Source organism: Athene cunicularia (genome assembly GCF_003259725.1).
Source record: "Athene cunicularia isolate RWA chromosome 27 unlocalized genomic scaffold, athCun1 chr27_part1, whole genome shotgun sequence".
NCBI lineage: Eukaryota > Metazoa > Chordata > Aves > Strigiformes > Strigidae > Athene > Athene cunicularia.
In genome coordinates this window covers 2,201,215-2,217,000 of record NW_020799138.1, presented here as the reverse complement: position 1 = coordinate 2,217,000, position 15,786 = coordinate 2,201,215, and the positions used below count along the sequence as shown (strand labels likewise).

Here is a 15,786-nt window from a genome sequence, read left to right as displayed (position 1 = left end):
GCCAGGGGGAGCGTGTCAGAGCCGGTGCGAGGGGTGTCAGGCCCGAGGGAGGGGACTGGGACCGACAGGCCCCGTGTGAGGGGGGGCCAGGCCCCCCAGTCTCGGGTGGGGGGAGCTGCCAGGCCCCATCGGGCCCGTGTGAGGGGGTCCAGGCCCCTCCGACCCTGTGGCGGGGGTGCCAGGCTCGGTGTGGGGCCAGCCCAGCCCGGGGCCAGCCCAGCGCCAAGCCCAGGGTGCCATGAGCTTCCTGGCAGCCTCCCTGCTTGCCCAGAGCCCCGGGCTCTGCGTCCTCCCGGTTCATCCCTCCTTAAGGAGCATCTCCCTCATCCGGCTGTGGTTTCTGGTCCAGCTGCCCTTCAGCACTGTCTCCATCATCGTGTTTTCCTCCTGCAGGCGAAGTACAAGGAGCGAGGGACGGTCTTGGCTGAGGATCAGCTGGCCCAGGTGGGAGATTAACGCCTGTCCTGGCAGCGGTAATAACGGTGGTTGGGAGCCCAGCAAACCTGGGCTTCCTTTCCTCCTCTGCTTCAGTGTCTGGAGCACTGTCCACTAGAGGTGTGGATGGCACCCATTAGGTTGCCTTGCCATCAGAGAGCTGTGATGTGTGTGTGCTACAGGTCTTGCTCTGCCTCCTGAGACCTCAGCGACACATTTCTGTAGAACTGGTTTTACCCCATGCACACCACAGAATAACTGCTGCCCCCCCTTCGCAGCCTGTCTCTTTGTTCAGAACAACCTTTTGCCTTATCTCCACTGTGGTCTTGACACTGGTTTGAATTCAGTGTTAAAAGCGTGGAGAATTCTCATTTAATCAAGCAGTTTTTCTGGTTTCCTTCCTTTGATACCACTGGGCAGGCAGCATGTCAGAGACTTGAGTGTTTCTTGAGGACTCTGCTCGCTTAATGCCTGTTGGGGGCTGTGTTTTATGCAAAACCTGCGTTACATAAGTGCTAAGACAGAAACACTTCGATTCTCTTTCAGATGTCTAAGCAGCTGGACATGTTTAAGACCAACTTAGAAGAGTTTGCCAGCAAACATAAGCAAGAGATCCGTAAAAACCCCGAGTTCCGGGTCCAGTTCCAGGATATGTGTGCAACAATCGGAGTGGATCCTTTGGCATGTGAGGGACAGGCACTGGGGTTAATGACTAAGGACTCATCTCACTGTTCTCAGACTGTAAACTGTTTCCTTGAGGAGAGCTAATGGTGTTTTGATTCCTGGGGTTTGTGAATCAGTGTAATGTACTGTTGGGTGTTACTTAAAAGGGTATGGGACAACAGTAACCAAAATGGAGACTCTTCTCCGACAGATCTGAGAGTTCTCACAGCGAGGTTTGTGAGCAGTCTGTCACACCAGTAACTGTTAAGGAAGGATATTTTTGCCAGTGGTTCAATCGCTTTCCCTTCTTGCTTCACAGCTGGTAAGGGATTCTGGTCAGAAATGCTGGGAGTTGGAGACTTTTACTATGAACTGGGTGTGCAGATCATTGAAGTTTGCCTGGCTCTGAAACACCAGAATGGAGGTGAGGATCCTACTGTGTCTGCTTTCTAAGAGATAGAGCTAACAGGAGGATATCTCCCTGTGGAAAATGAGTCGCAGGGCTCAGTACAGTGCTCTTTACTAGATTTCACAAATTACTGATCTCAGTTCTGTCTAACAGATGGCAGATGTCAAACTACTGATGGCAGTTCTGTCTTCACTGTCCCCAAAAGTCTTGTTTGCTTTCTGTAACATGTTACAGCTACACCACTGGTAATCACCCAGCTTTATTTGTTCAGAAATCAACCAGCTCTGCCCTGTGTAGGTAACAAAACCATAACTCGCAGTATCGTGGGGAAGGTGCAGGGATCCATTACAATCTTGAAGTACAAAACTGCTAAGTTACAGCATTGAGCCTGGCAGTAAGATTGTCTCTAAAGGATCACAGCAATATCCCGAAGAGTTGGAATACCAGTGATAAGTGCCTCATGAAAAGATAGTAGATGTTCTTTGCTCCAAAAGGGCAATCTGAGACCAGGAATGGGCTACAGCAAAGCCAGTTGAAACTTGAGTCTGATACATTTGTGGGAGAAGGCAACAGCTGAGCTGCATGTTAGTTCTGGGAACAGAAGTGACTCGATGCTGATCTCACCCGGGGCTGGATACTGGGAACAATGAACAGCCGCTTGTAAAAGGGAAGGCAGGGGTAAGCCAGTGCCAAACGCACAAAGGATCCTTGACTGCTCTTGCTGGATGAATTTTGTAATGCTTTCCTGTCTCCTTTTGTTGACTCCTAGGTCTGATAACACTGGAAGAACTTCATCAGCAAGTGCTGAAGGGAAGGGGGAAGTTTGCTCAGGATGTCAGCCAGTGAGTGTCTGCATGTTACAGGAAAGGGGAATCAAGTAGCATTTGGGGAAGAAAAGAGGGTGACTGATCTCAGCAGCACTTGTAGGCACTGCTGTTAATTGAACTTCAAATTTGACTTCTAGCAATGGAGCCACGTAACACGTGATCCACAATTAACGGCCTGACCATTTCAGAAAGCAGCAGTGTGCTTTCTCTGGGAGCCCTGAGGCACAGAGGACTGTTGCCTGGAGCTGGAGACAGTTCCCTGCAAACCCAGCTCTTTCTGCCCCAGTCTGCTGAAGCGGCTTTGGTCTTCTGAGCTGTAAGGAAGGGGCTGATGGGTGTCACTACAGAAGTGGCCTTTAGGACACTACTCACCACAATCACTAATTGGGGCTGAATCTAGAATTTAGCTAGAATTGGGGCTGAATCTAGAATTTAGCACCTGCAGCTCGGGTGCTACAGGTGTGACTCTACTGCAAGTCTGTGCTTCTGAAAGGGGGCACAGATATGCCAACTAATTCTAAATTGCTTTACAAAACTTTTTTTTCAGCTGTTGATTACCTGGTACTGCAGCAAGCTCCAAGGAGCTGTTACTGCTCGTAGCTTCTGCACGTCAAGTCTTCCTCATTCACAGAATGTAGTGTGTGTTTTGAGAGAGACTCTCACTTCAAAGCCTTGCATTGACCTCTGCTTCTCAGGGATGATCTCCTTCGTGCAATCAAGAAACTGAAGGTCCTGGGGAGTGGCTTTGGGATTATCCCTGTTGGTGGAACGTATCTGGTCCAGTCGGTACCAGCTGAACTGAACATGGATCACACTGTCGTCCTGCAACTGGCAGAGGTATTTTTAAAATCTCCTGGCTCGATACAACCAGTTTGAAAGAACCTTATTGCTTCTGTGACAGGGAACTGAGATTAGACCAGGCCTGTAGGCAAAACTATCCACACTCTTCTAAACTACAGACTTAAGTCTTTATAAGCACACAGTATTTTTCCTCTCTTTTCAGAAAAAGGGCTACGTGACAGTCAGTGAGATCAGGTCCAGCCTGAAGTGGGAGACAGAACGTGCAAAGCAAGTGCTGGTATGTACAAAGGCCTCACGTGCAGGGTGGAGTTCAGTGACAGTGCAGTGACTGCTCCCGCAGCCGACGCCTGGCTGGGGCTGCGTTATCACGTCATGCAGGGGGGATCCTAAGCTCACTGGTAGACCAGAGGCAGAGTACACACTGTGTAAACATAGATTAAGGAAAGCAGAATCTCAGAAGCTGCAGATATTCCTGTGGCTTCACTAATCTCCGTTAAAACTAGGATCTTGTTAGCTCAGGTCTTACAAAACACGCAGGGCAGGCATAGCTGGGTGTCTGAACTATATTTCTCCTGCTTAAGTAAAAATTATTGTAGTCCAAGTTCTACACCCTCCCTTACTCTAGAATAGATGTGGGGTCAGGCCTCAATTGCAAATGGCTTCTCAGCTCTTTAGTTAAGTTTCACTCACAGTTTCCTCTCTGTTTGTACAGGAACACTTGCTGAAGGAAGGAATGGCCTGGCTGGATACGCAGGCAGCAGGAGAACCTCAGTACTGGCTGCCTGCTCTCTTTACAGAGCTGTACTCTCAGGAAATCACTCCAGAGGAAGCCCAGGAGGCAATACCTTGACTGCTACGCTTTCTGCGCCTGTATATGATTCTTCTTGTGAGGTTATTTGCGTATCACCTGAAACACAGGGACAGTGGACTTCAAATAAAAGTTTTGTAAAAAGTGTCTAGCTTGAAAAGTTTAATAGGGCCAATTCATGCTTGCTTACCTCTGAATTTTCTCCTGTATTGTGGGTGGAAATGCCACTTAATGTTACAGACAACTGATTACCTTGTCACAGCAAGAGGAAAATTATCTAAGCTGCTATTGCAACCATCTCAGAGGATGCAAATGTGACTCTGTCTAAAGAATCTTGGAGCCAGCAGTGACACTGAGAAACTGTTCGCTAGTCCTCTCTGCTCTGTGAATGAGTCGTTGTTCAACTAAGGAGTACCACAGTCTAGATTCTGCCAAAACAAACTTTATTGCACAAAAAAAATCTTATGTACAATAGTATATAAACAAGGTATCTTAAGAGTGACTCTTGTGCATATATTTTCAACTCAATTAGGTCTAAAAATCTGTTGCTAAAACATCTCTGCCTAGAGCAGTCATTTGAGGATTGTCACTTTGAAATGGAAACATTCAGAAATGGTAGGACAGACAACATTAGAGCTATAAAACTAATACTCTTTTACAGCCACATGCTAGTTATGTGAATAGTGTCCACAATAAGGCATTTTCTTGTTTCGTTGTATCGGTGGATGGTAACGCCACATGCATCACAAACAGATTTCAGAACCAGCTCTGCCTTGGGAAGGCAGCAGAGTCACAGCTCTACCCACAATGCTACGGAATGGTGAAAAACAACGTGACATTTACAATGGGATTAAAGAGGCGGCGAAGTAGCACACAGCTCATGACTTCTCAGGAGAGCCCACTGCCTCCCCAAGACCTCATTTCAAGGTGAACACCGCTTTAATTTACTCTCGTCTGGTGTATGTGTTGAGTGAGTCCTATGTAAGTTCAGCTTTCCCTCAAGGGAAGACAGGGTTTAAGTCTAAATCAAGCCAATGACAGACCCAGGGAAGTTTGCTTGCTCAAGGGAAAAAAAGGTTCCCAAGTTGTTAAATGGCACCTTAACAATTCTGAAATGTTTCCACCTTTCAGCTTTTCAGAGCTGCTTAAGCAGCCTCGTGCAGGCTTCTGAGTTCTGCAAGAGTTGATATAAATCAGAGACTGAGAAGAATTCAGTGACGCATGGGGCATTGCCTTTCTGTACAGCGCACAGCGGGGGTCTTTTGGCCCCTCTTTCTGCGCTTTTTTAGAACAAAGATGACTGCGTTGGAAGTTCTCCCACCACCATCAGGAGTCTGAAACAGGGCCGAGCTGGTGGGAAGGTGTTTAAGGAAACTAGGAGAGGGCCCAGGACAATGTGCAACTTTGTGCTTAAGCTTTCTATCAAAGCTCCCGTAAAAATATTAACCAAAAAAAAAAAAAACCCACCAAAAAAGTAGATCAAACTCTTTATCAACAAAACATACTGCTCCAATCAATCATCACCAGGTTCGTTTACCTGGAGAAACTGGGTATTTCACCTCCACCCAAGTTACACTGAACACATCTTCAATATAATGGCACTCGCAGCCAGCAGACACCTCTCCAAGAGGCCGGCCTTCGCTCACAGTAAAAAGCTGCTGTTTATAACGTTCAAAGCACTGAAGTGTTAAACTTTACAACACTCGGCTAGCTTGTGCTCAGCCAAGTTTGGCAAAGGAATTTTGTCAGTAACAAGGCGTACACCTCCGCAGAACTCCACCCAGAAGCAGTGGCTTCCTTAGCTAGAATTGCCCCTTTTTCTAGCGTTTCAATCAATGGAACAAGGTAGCAGTGGGGAGCGAGGTGGCAGGAGGAAGAAGGGAGGAAAATAAAATATTACACTGACTAGAGAGGTGAAAAGCAAAGAGTACTTCAGTTAAGGAAACAAAACAGCTCCATTCAGAGCAGCCAGAATAAAGTATTTCTAGAATGCTAAATTCAAATCAACACCTTAAAAAAATAATACACAAACTAGACTTATTTTTAAGTGCTCCCCCCATCTCTGACCAATTATTTTCTCACCCTCCCTTCCCCAAAACGCCAGGATGAACACACCTGCACTTGATTTATGGATTCTTGCAGTTTCCACTTTTTATCTGCCCCTTTACGCCTGAAGTCTCAGTGGATGAAGTCACCCAGGGCTTAAATAAAGCTTTCAGAAAGGAGCCCAGATTCCACCACTGCTCTTTATCTTTGGTCTGTCTAGAACAGTGTCTAGAAGAAAGACATCAGGTAGATGGGCTCCCCAGAGCAGAGAGGCTCCCTCTCTCCCAACCCGCACAAAAAAGGTTTTGCCTGGGCACACGGTACGTGGGCCCTGTCATACCCTGGCCTCATCCTACAGCCACAGCTCCACATTCAGCATGGCCCCAGGGAAGGGCTCACTGTCTAGGAACAGAAAAGCTGTAAAGAGGATTCGCAGTCTGGATCTCATTCTTTAATCAAATGGAGAAAAATAACCAAAAAAAAACCAACAAAAAAACCCCAACCAGTGTAGGTGTTTCCAAAAAATAACCTGATGCCACATGCTCCAGCTTTCTAGCATAGTAAGTACCTTTTAAGAGTAGCCTGTCACAAGCTTGGCTTTGTCTAGCATGAAGTCTTCTCGTTCAGCGTTATCCACCAGAGCAGTAAAAGGAGACAGAAGATATCCTGAAGTTTTCTCCGCTCTGGCATTGGTTTGGTTGTCGAGTTTGTCAGGGGTACTCTAGAGTGTGAAGACAGAACATCCCCACGGCTTGGCCTCTCCACTGTTAACGCAGCTCTAAGCTTTAGAGCAACCTTGAGTGTCTGTCTCTGTCTCGGAGGAGCTGCTCTCAGAGTCTATTTCTGTATTCTCCTGCTGGTGTTTCTCCTGCACCTTCTGCCGAATTCCTTGCAAACGCACTAATAGGGACTGATAGTCAAAGTGGCCTCGTTTTTCACCGAAAGGATCCTGGAAGAAAACCATAGATAAGCCCATTAATACAGACCGTTATCCTTCTGGCAAGAGGCAGAAAGAAGCAAGCTGCAGAGTAACTGGGCAACAAATGGTCAAAGATTTAAGGATTAAATCCCTTTTTATGATGAAGAGGGCCCTTAACTTCCCACTGTCCTGGCAGAGGTTGAAGACTGATGATAATTTCTGTCTGGAGTCTCTTTTGGGAAATTTTACAAACCCAAACAAACTTTAAAAAAAAAAACAGATGAAGGGCCAAGCAGACATGGGTTGGATTTCTTCTATCAGTTTTGAGGAAGTAAACTATTTCAGAGATTTGGTCTCGGGACCACTCCAGGGAGGCAGAAAAAACATTACAAATATAAGTCTCTAAAATCCAGAGACCAAAGACTTGGCCACACTTTTATTAGTGCTACAGACCCTTTCTAACCGAGGCCCCCAGCTGAGACGTGGCCAGGTCAGAAAGTCTTTGGAGCTTATTTAACATTTGCTGCTTTTATCACCATCCCAGATCGAAGACACATTGTCAGGGCTGTAAGGGGGTGGTAGAATTTACACTGTCCTCTCTGATGGGAATCTTTGGTACAAGCCAACACGTGGCTCTGGAGTTAACAAGACAGCACATCTGGCAAATGCTCGACTGCTACTGAGCCTGGAGTGACTTCATTTTAAATACAAAGCAATGAAGACAACAGTACCATCTCTCCAGCACATTGTGTTCATGCTTCCTGCACTATTATTTACAAGAGAATAGAAAACCAGCCATGGCAGTCACTACCTCTGGGAATGGAGCACAACACACTGATCTTCACAAAGCCTGGAGAAAGCAACTGAGCCCTGGCTCCTTGAAGAAGGAACAAGAGTGGGCAACACCTGATAATCCTCTAATGTCACCAAACTTCGCTAAGCAGCCTTCAGCACAGCACTCTCTGCAGCTGTAAGTCAGGCACAGAAGTTCCTTATGGGAATTTCTCACTCCAAACATGAACTCTCCTGCTTTGGAAATGCTTTCAATTTATGAATTACACTGCTAGTGACGGCACTGACAAGAAAAAAGGGCTCAGAGACACAAGATCATTAAATCAACCACCTCCATCTTTTCTTAGCAGTGGAATTTCTCAATGAGTCAGACAAGAGGTGGCTGATGAGGGAGGAAGACACATCTGTTCATATGCAAATAGCTTGGCAATCTATCCTTTAAAGTCTACTTTCCTGCAGAAACAGGCTCCTGTATTCAACCTGTCTAGATGTGTCTGCCATATTTTCAGTGTTCCTCCACCTCTTCCTCTCCAAGTAACTTTTGACTCTGTCGGCCACTTTGGATCTCACCTGACAGAACAAGAAGTGTCAGAGAAAAGTTCTTATCTGCTATATAAGCAAAGGAAACTCAGAAAAAGAGAAACTCTAGCAGTGACCCAAGAGGAAAACACTGCAATGGAGTTCAATTGCCACCAGTATTGGATAACCTGCATGTGCCCTCTCTGCTTAACATCAAATCCACATGAAAGCAAACTATACTGGGTTGACTACTGAACAAAGTACCTGCTTGCCTGGGGAGTGTCTTGGGTCCAGCACTCAGAAATCTAACAGCCTTGAAAATACCGCGTGTGTACTCTGAACTTGGGGACGGTAGGGTTTTATCCACCGGAATGTCTCAGGTCTCAGTTTCATGGTTGATTCAAAGTTAGAATATACATTTCATAGAAAAGATCCAGACCCACCCCATGTAGCTCCAGGTACTGCACATTGTTGATTGTCACTAACCACACACTCTTGACTAAGGCAGCGTGTTATCCACAAGAAAACTGTCTGCCACTCACCTGCATTGTCTGTCCTTGGAGATAAAGTCTCTCTTTACACACTCCTTCATAGAAGTCGTAGTATTCCATGAAGGATTTCTCCATTACTCCCCTGAATGCAATGAGAGAGCAAACAATCAACACAAAACGACAGCGTTACAACCGTCACATCACCCAGGGTCACCCCATCCCCACTGAACCCCAGTTCATGTAGTCGGCAGAGACACACATATGGGGTGTCCCAGACAACTAACAGGGTCCAGCAAGGCAGGACACAGAACGAAACAAACTGCAGCATCACTGCAGCTGAAGAGATTCTGCACATGCTTCCACAACAGCTGTGCTCCCCTCCCTCCCAGATTTTATTTTTTTTTCCCCCATAAGACAAGGCACATTTATTCCCAAACACAAGTCAGAGGATGCAGCCATTGTGCACATTAACACAGCCTTTGTCACTGAGCAGCTCCTGGGCGCCGCACAGATGCAGCCATCCACTTCAGGGGAATCAAAATGACTCTTGGCTGGACCAGGGAGACTCTAAGACTTGCTCTTCCCTGAAGCAACTCTCAGGATCTCAGGAATAGCAACCAGAGAAGTTTATCCCGCTTTCCCACACCCACTTCCTTCTACCCCCTCCATGCCTCTTTTCCATACCGTAACGGCTCAGGACAGGGACACTTTCCTTCCAGCATGTCACACACTGCTACTCGGATGGTCTCATGCCGAATGCACTCGTTATAGTTCTTGCTGTCCCCGGGGTGCCTCTCCTGGAAACAGAATTTGGGCCACTGAGTCCACAGGACTGCAATGGCTCTTCGTCTCTCCCTCCTGGGCCCCGATGAATTTCACTGGTGCATGAACCCACTACAGCTTCGTCTGTTCTGTGTATGCTGAGCTAATTTATCCTGCAAATGAAAAACTGGCAAGATCTCACACGTCTCCAGAGCCTTGGACTCACACAGCTCTGGAGACAGGTTGACTGATAAAAGTTCACAGAGAAACCTGCCTCTCTGCAAGATGCTGGAGACCATGAAAACCTAAGTAGTCTGGTTCCTGCATGGTCCCAAGGAAACCATTTCAGGAGTCATGTAGCAGAGAAATGAAGAGCCATCCCATCTCCCCGGCAACTTCTCAAATGCCTCATGTTCTTCTGTTACCTTACACGTACATGAGCTAAGCAGCCTCTGGTTCAGAGCTGGCTGGCAACTCCCCCTCAAGCTCTAACTAGAGGCAGAACAAGCTGGAAAAGAGCCAGGCGACATAACCTACTTTTGTCCCCGTTTCCAGAATGTGATTTGCCACCAGGAGCAAGGGTGGAGGGAAGAGACAAATCGCTGCAGAACCAGAGATGATCCACCTCAAACTCTTACCTGCTCAAAGCCGGGTTCATTGTGATAGGGGTTCTCAGTCATCAGAGACTGGATGGAGATGAGGACTGAAGAGATACTCTGTGCTGGGCTCCATGCAGGCCCGGTCCAAGTGCTGAGGCATTAAAACAGAAAAGCATCAATTAACAACACAGGAGTGGCCCAGTGAGCGCCATCCCTCCAACTAGCAAAGATCAGAAAGCTTGGGAAAGCACACCTACACCTTACAGAAGTGCGACGGGAAAAGAAACAACTGCTGCAGATATAGAAAGCACTGGACACCGAGAAAGTTTTCAGGGTCAAAGCAGTTTATTCGCTCAACCAAATGAGTACTTTGGCTTGAGCAAGATAAGAGAGTCTGGTAAACCTCCCTCCACTGCTAACACACAGAGGGCATCACAGATGAGCGGAGGAAATGTAATATTTCTGAGCATTTTAACAGGGAATTTGAACGCTGTGGCTGTCATCTCCCCCAGCAGCCTGGAAGAACACAAGCTACCAGCACTACCACAAGGCAAAACCAACAACTCTTAAGACCTGAAATCTGATTTTCAAGACTCAAACAAGACCATCCCTTGTACAGTCTGTACTGCAGACGCTCAGCCCAAGGGCTGCCATCAAAAGCACTAACGGATGCTCTGCTATAGGAATAAGGTGCCCGTTTCATACACACAGGGTAGCAAAAAACCTTTGCACAGAATGGCATAAGCAGAAAAAGCTGTTCTGCTGCTTGCCCTTAATATCCTAGTTCCAGATACAGACTTCGTCTCCCTGTGAGCTGAACAAGGATGTGCTGACCCACATATGCTCTTCCTAAATCCTTTCATTCGCAGCTCCCTCTGCGCTTCCCGTTTCTGCTAAGGCCGAGGCTCTTTGTTCACTCTTCAATAATTTAGTTTCCATGCCAGGGCTACAATTGCAACAACAAGCAACAGGGCAGCTTGCATGGGAGCTGCTGGGCATTTAGACCCCCGAGACACGGACATGCCCTACACATCTCGGGCCTTTGCAGGCATCGGCATCCAGCTGACTGCATCAGGAAGGCTCCTGGGCTGAGGGAAGTGTTTCCCAGCACAACCCATCTCTCTACCAGCCCTGGGCCAGTATCTATCAGCTCCTTGGACTAACTTTGGTGTAAGAGGCACATGCACCGCACTGCTGAAACCAGCCCAGCAAAAGCTGGTTTGTAACCACATTCATGCTCAGACTCATGCTGGTTGATCAAATCCCTACAGGGATTGTCCCTGCCCCGGTTGATCAAATCCCTACTGGGATTGTCCCTGCATCCTTCCTCACCTGGCTGCTGCCACTACCTCTCTGCAGCAGGAGGAACCAGGTACTGACATCCCAGCTGCACCAGTCCAGAGTCTCAGCAAAAGCTTTTCTTTTTACTGGCAACTGAAACTGTCACAGCTGGGGTTGGGAATATCACACCAGGGCCAGGGTTCCTCCGGCAGAGCTGTAAGAGCTATTCAATCAATCGGGGCTCTCACATGTTTAAAAATCAAGCAGGGGAACAACAAGCACTTGCAGCAGTGGAGCCTGTTTGAACAGGCAGCATGGGAGCAGTGCTTGTAAATCATTACACCCACCGCTCAGCCCCACATACAGTGTGTAGGTGGAAGCCCAGAGCAGTCAAATGGCTCTCAAGGAAGTTCTTAGTGGCTTTTAATTTTATTTATTTATTTTTTAAACCCACACAGAGAGAGGAAATTAAAACCACAAAACCCTACGTTCAAACAACATTAAGGATCAGGCTGCAAAGCGCAAAAGCGGAAGAAACGCAGCGCTTGGTCGGAGGCTTTGCAAAGGGAAGCGGGAGAAAAGCAGCAGCATCCGCTGAGCTCTGCGCTTCCCCTGCTCCCTTCTCAGGTGCTTTGAAAGACAAGCTAGACTCTTGTTTCAGTAGAGGGATTTGTGCTGCTTTACATCTCTTGATTCTGCACATGACTTCACAGAAGCATAAAGGTGCATCCAAGCACATGTCTGGGGCAAGATCAGGGCAGAAAGCGCTGAGAAGGATGCGTGAGGCAGAAGACAGTCTGCAGCCACCTCCTGATTTCCCATAAAACAGCCAAAGTCTCCTCTTACCCTAGAATACTCAGGCAGACTTTCCCATTGCGGTAGAAGTTGGGGTTAAACCTCACTGTGTTATTTCCCGTTGTCATCAGTTTGACCCTTGGTGGGTGGATGGGATAATCTGGAGGACAGCGAAACAGGAACAAGAAGAAACCCCCTTCATAAGGCGTGTCAAATGGGCCTGTGATCAATGCATGAATCTGGAAAACAAAAGCCCGTCTTGCGCACCACTTCAAAATTGTGCAGCACCATCAAAATCCTCAACAAAGCCAACCGAAGGCAAGAAACCTCCACCCAGGCAGCAGCACGGAGGCAAGCGTCTTCCCCAAGCATGTGCAGGCCATACTCAACCCTCCCTCCTCCCCTCGTCAGGCAGAGCCACTGCTGCACACTTCTCTCCCCTCCGCCACACTCAATGTGCAAAGCAGGTTTCCAATGCGAGGTTTGGCCGGAGTCCACAACAGCTGCCTCCCATACATCTCTATACAGTCCAAACCAGGCTGAATCACAGTTCAGCTGGTAAGCTGTGCTTTAAGAAAAAAAAAAAAAAAAAAAATTTCAAATATGAAAAAAAAAAAATAAATCTAAATTTAGAAAGAAAAAAAATTCAGAATTTCTGCCAAAACGAGAGCATTCCTCAATTTTATGGTCTCGTGCTGATTCGGTCTTATTAAAACCAATCCCTCAATTTCCTCTGCCAGGATCCGAAATTAAGACCCTATTCTCTCCATGGTAATTACCCTCATAGATCCCAATTGCATACCAGGAAATCTGCTCCCTCTGGGCTATTAAGGAAGCTTACTCCCCAAGTGATCCAAGCAGTTTTAATGATCCTCTTACCTCCCCAGGATTTCAGTTAAAAGCCTCCAGGCTGGTGTTCTACAAACCCACATTTCTCGTTGAAGGGCATTTTGGCACTTTCAGCTCCAGAGGCTGAGGGAAGGCAGAGCTGCAGCAAAGTGCCCCAGGTGGGGGTTGGCTGTGCAGAGACACTCCCTTTGTGCTACCTCCAAAAACCCAGGGGCCCTAAGTCAGGCAGGTGCTTACATGGAGGGAATTTGGGGGAAATCTGGGGAATGCCACGTTTGTCAGGGGGGTGGGAGAAGTGTGCAGCAGAGGAAAACCAAAGCAACCTCACACACACACATACACGACTCTCAGAAACCAGCACAACCAGACCAGAGAAAGGGCAGCACCAGCCACAAAACACACCGGGTCAAGAACATGGTTTGAGTCTCCCAACTCACTGCATTCTCTCCAACACAATCAGAAATTCCCAGTCCTGGAAAACACCAAGAGCCAGGATGGGGATAACTGGGGCAGGAGAGGCTGTAGCCATGCCTGTGTCCCCAGAGAGTGGTTCTGCTGAGGCAGCATGGTGGGAGCAGCTGCCTGGGTCAGACCTGCAACCCTGGTGCCTGTGAGAACCCAGCGGCAGCTCCACGGCCGGGGGCAGGGACATATCTCTCTACCAGCTCACAATTAAACACTCCCAGTTTCCACAGATGGATTACAGACCCTCCAGCACTGCTTGTGGCTAATGGACATTCCTCATTTCCAGCTCCTCTGAGAAGCACCCCACGACCAAGAGCTTTCCATGGGGCTCCCTCTTCTCTGAGCTGTTCTGTTGGTTGTTTTCAACCATCAGTAGGGTGAAATGAGCTGGAGCAGCAGCCCACTAGTTCTTCACAGGGCCACCATGCAGAGCTGGCTTTATCTGTGGAAGCTCCTCAGATCCCTGTGATGGTATCTCTCCACAGAGCCAGTTTTCTTGAAAGCCTCCTCACATTTTAAATGCATCCCATCTCAGTGTCACCAAGAAACGTGGAGCCTCATTATGCTCCTGCAAGACTCATCCTGACTTTTCTCAAAACATTAATGGAATACTCCCATTTGGGCAAACCCTTAAAACAGCCACCAAGAGCAACACACAGAGAAGCAGAAAGTTGAACCAGCTCCAAATCTTCTCTTACCTTGGTCATGTCGTGGGGATCAGGCACAACAAACATTCCCGGGGGTGGTTCCTTGTAAATGGACATGATATCCCTGAACAAAGGAAACAGGAATTAGTCAAGATCTCCCTTGGCATTCAACAGTCCTCAAGGTACAGAACGTTCTAGATGACAAATCTGTGCACAGATGCATAGGGACAGACTTTTAAGATGGAAATTCGCAATTCCTAAAGAGCTAGACATTTTTCTTTTGCCTCTGACTTTTCTGGCTGAGCTCTTTCAACTCATCCCCCAAAACCAGTTGGGACATTTCAAGAGCACAAGCAACATTCAATGAATCAATACACGAAGCATCAGACCAAGTGCACCTTGACTACCTGCTGCCTCGTATTTTACCACAGATCAGCTCCAGTGTGTAAACTTCCCCAACCATAAACCCTTCCCTAAGATAGTAGTTTAAAAGATGTGTTAGGCGAATTCTGTTGTTTAAAGGATGATTTTCCCGCCTCATGTTTTCCTTCTTCACACTCAAGACTATTGACAGCATCTCTTCCGTATACCCAGTCATTTTTTTTTTCCCAAACATAGCGTTGAGAACCTTACTGCTCTGACAAACTCAGGTTTAGTCAGATAGCAGGTTCAAGAGTAGTTAGGATGCACGTACATACAGACTTGATCACAATGGCCTTGTTTCCTTAGGCATGCAGACTAAATGAACTGAGAAGTAACAAACCACCTACAACAGTCTACAGATAAACCAAATGGCACCCACTACCTTTCATCACCAAAAAACCTCCCTCCCATAATTGGAGCTGTGCCAAGCTCCAGCACAAGCTCCCACTCGACCTTCCCATTTGGGAAGCAACCGGAGTTCAGAGAGGTTTCAGGGCAAGAACAAGTGTGAGAGCAACAGGAGCGCCTTGCCTTCCTGCCTACGGTTACAAAGTCAGTGCTTTTGGCGTTTGGATTGGAAAGTGCCCAAATATCTGGTGCCATCTTTGGAAGACGTTATACAAGCTCTAGAACAAGGATGAGCAAGAGCCTGGCAGGCAGTGTTACTTGCTCCGAAGGAAGAGGAAGAACTTGTTGAAACGGTGCCAGCATGTCTAACAATACAAAACCATATTGCTCGTTATATCAAAGGTTATTGACATGCCAGCTTTAACTAAGTGATCCTTTAAAGAGCCTGAACAGCCAAACGGGTGGGCACCAGCAGGAAGGAGGATGCTATGGGCAGGTCTAGGATAAATAACTCGACCGTTAACGGGGACTGAGAAGCCAGCAACCTTCCCCACTTAACAGCATCTCCGAGGAGCAGCCAGCAAACCTGAGGCAGGATTAGTGCCGTGTCCCGAGTTGCTGTGAAACGCCCCAGTGACAGCAGATGGAGAATGAGACCCCGGATGGTGGCACAGAGGTCCGTGGCCCCTGGGCAGGCAAGGAGCGAGACTCCATTCTGGGCAAGGTGAGTCCTGGGGCCTGGCAGGGCGTTGGGTCTGTCCCCAGAAAAGCCCCAGGACACAGGCAGGGACCAGGGCCTGTCCCCAGGCCCGAACCCAGGTCGCCAGGACCGCTGGTGCGGGGGTGGCGAGGCCCAGGGGGCAGTTACCGCCCCGAGGGTACCGGGGCCGAGCCAAGCGCCTCTGCC

The 15,786-nt window shown here is 47.8% G+C and overlaps 3 protein-coding genes across 3 annotated transcripts in view; 2 read left to right on the top strand and 1 right to left on the bottom strand.

Annotated features, from left to right (window-relative positions):
- GIP (gastric inhibitory polypeptide) overlaps positions 1–456 on the top strand; it is a 3,626-nt gene extending 3,170 nt beyond the window's left edge. Inside the window, exon 5 of the mRNA XM_026864607.1 lies at positions 394–456. Coding sequence (XP_026720408.1) covers positions 394–456 — 63 coding nt within the window. The remainder of the gene's footprint in view (positions 1–393) is intronic.
- On the top strand, positions 391–5,389 carry SNF8 (SNF8, ESCRT-II complex subunit). Its single transcript, XM_026864759.1, has 7 exons — positions 391–444; positions 982–1,120; positions 1,418–1,522; positions 2,277–2,349; positions 3,030–3,171; positions 3,338–3,412; positions 3,848–5,389. Exons 2-7 carry the CDS (start codon positions 982–984, stop codon positions 3,983–3,985), a joined length of 672 nt encoding a protein of 223 aa, XP_026720560.1. The 5' UTR covers positions 391–444; the 3' UTR covers positions 3,986–5,389.
- Positions 5,390–5,519: 130 nt separating this feature from the next.
- UBE2Z (ubiquitin conjugating enzyme E2 Z) lies at positions 5,520–14,228 on the bottom strand. The gene is made up of 6 exons (XM_026864760.1): positions 14,160–14,228; positions 12,199–12,386; positions 10,111–10,222; positions 9,395–9,507; positions 8,762–8,852; positions 5,520–6,938 (listed from the first exon to the last, which is right to left on the bottom strand). Exons 1-6 carry the CDS (start codon positions 14,223–14,225, stop codon positions 6,768–6,770), a joined length of 741 nt encoding a protein of 246 aa, XP_026720561.1. The 5' UTR covers positions 14,226–14,228; the 3' UTR covers positions 5,520–6,767.
- Between the last annotated feature and the right edge of the window lie 1,558 nt (positions 14,229–15,786).

What these genes read in the sequence shown, in the direction of transcription:
- SNF8 (XM_026864759.1), top strand. Translation starts at nt 982, where the DNA reads ATGTCTAAGCAGCTGGACATGTTTAAGACCAACTTAGAAGAGTTTGCC. An exon ending in CGGAGTGGATCCTTTGGCAT is followed by an intron (nt 1,121 to 1,417) that starts GTGAGGGACAGG and finishes CTTGCTTCACAG; the next exon opens with CTGGTAAGGGATTCTGGTCA. An exon ending in TTTGCTCAGGATGTCAGCCA is followed by an intron (nt 2,350 to 3,029) that starts GTGAGTGTCTGC and finishes TCTGCTTCTCAG; the next exon opens with GGATGATCTCCTTCGTGCAA.
- UBE2Z (XM_026864760.1), bottom strand. Translation starts at nt 14,225, where the DNA reads ATGTCCATTTACAAGGAACCACCCCCGGGAATGTTTGTTGTGCCTGAT. An exon ending in ATCCCCACGACATGACCAAG is followed by an intron (nt 12,387 to 14,159) that starts GTAAGAGAAGAT and finishes TTTGTTTTCCAG; the next exon opens with ATTCATGCATTGATCACAGG. An exon ending in CCCTGTCCTGAGCCGTTACG is followed by an intron (nt 8,853 to 9,394) that starts GTATGGAAAAGA and finishes CATTGCATTCAG; the next exon opens with GGGAGTAATGGAGAAATCCT.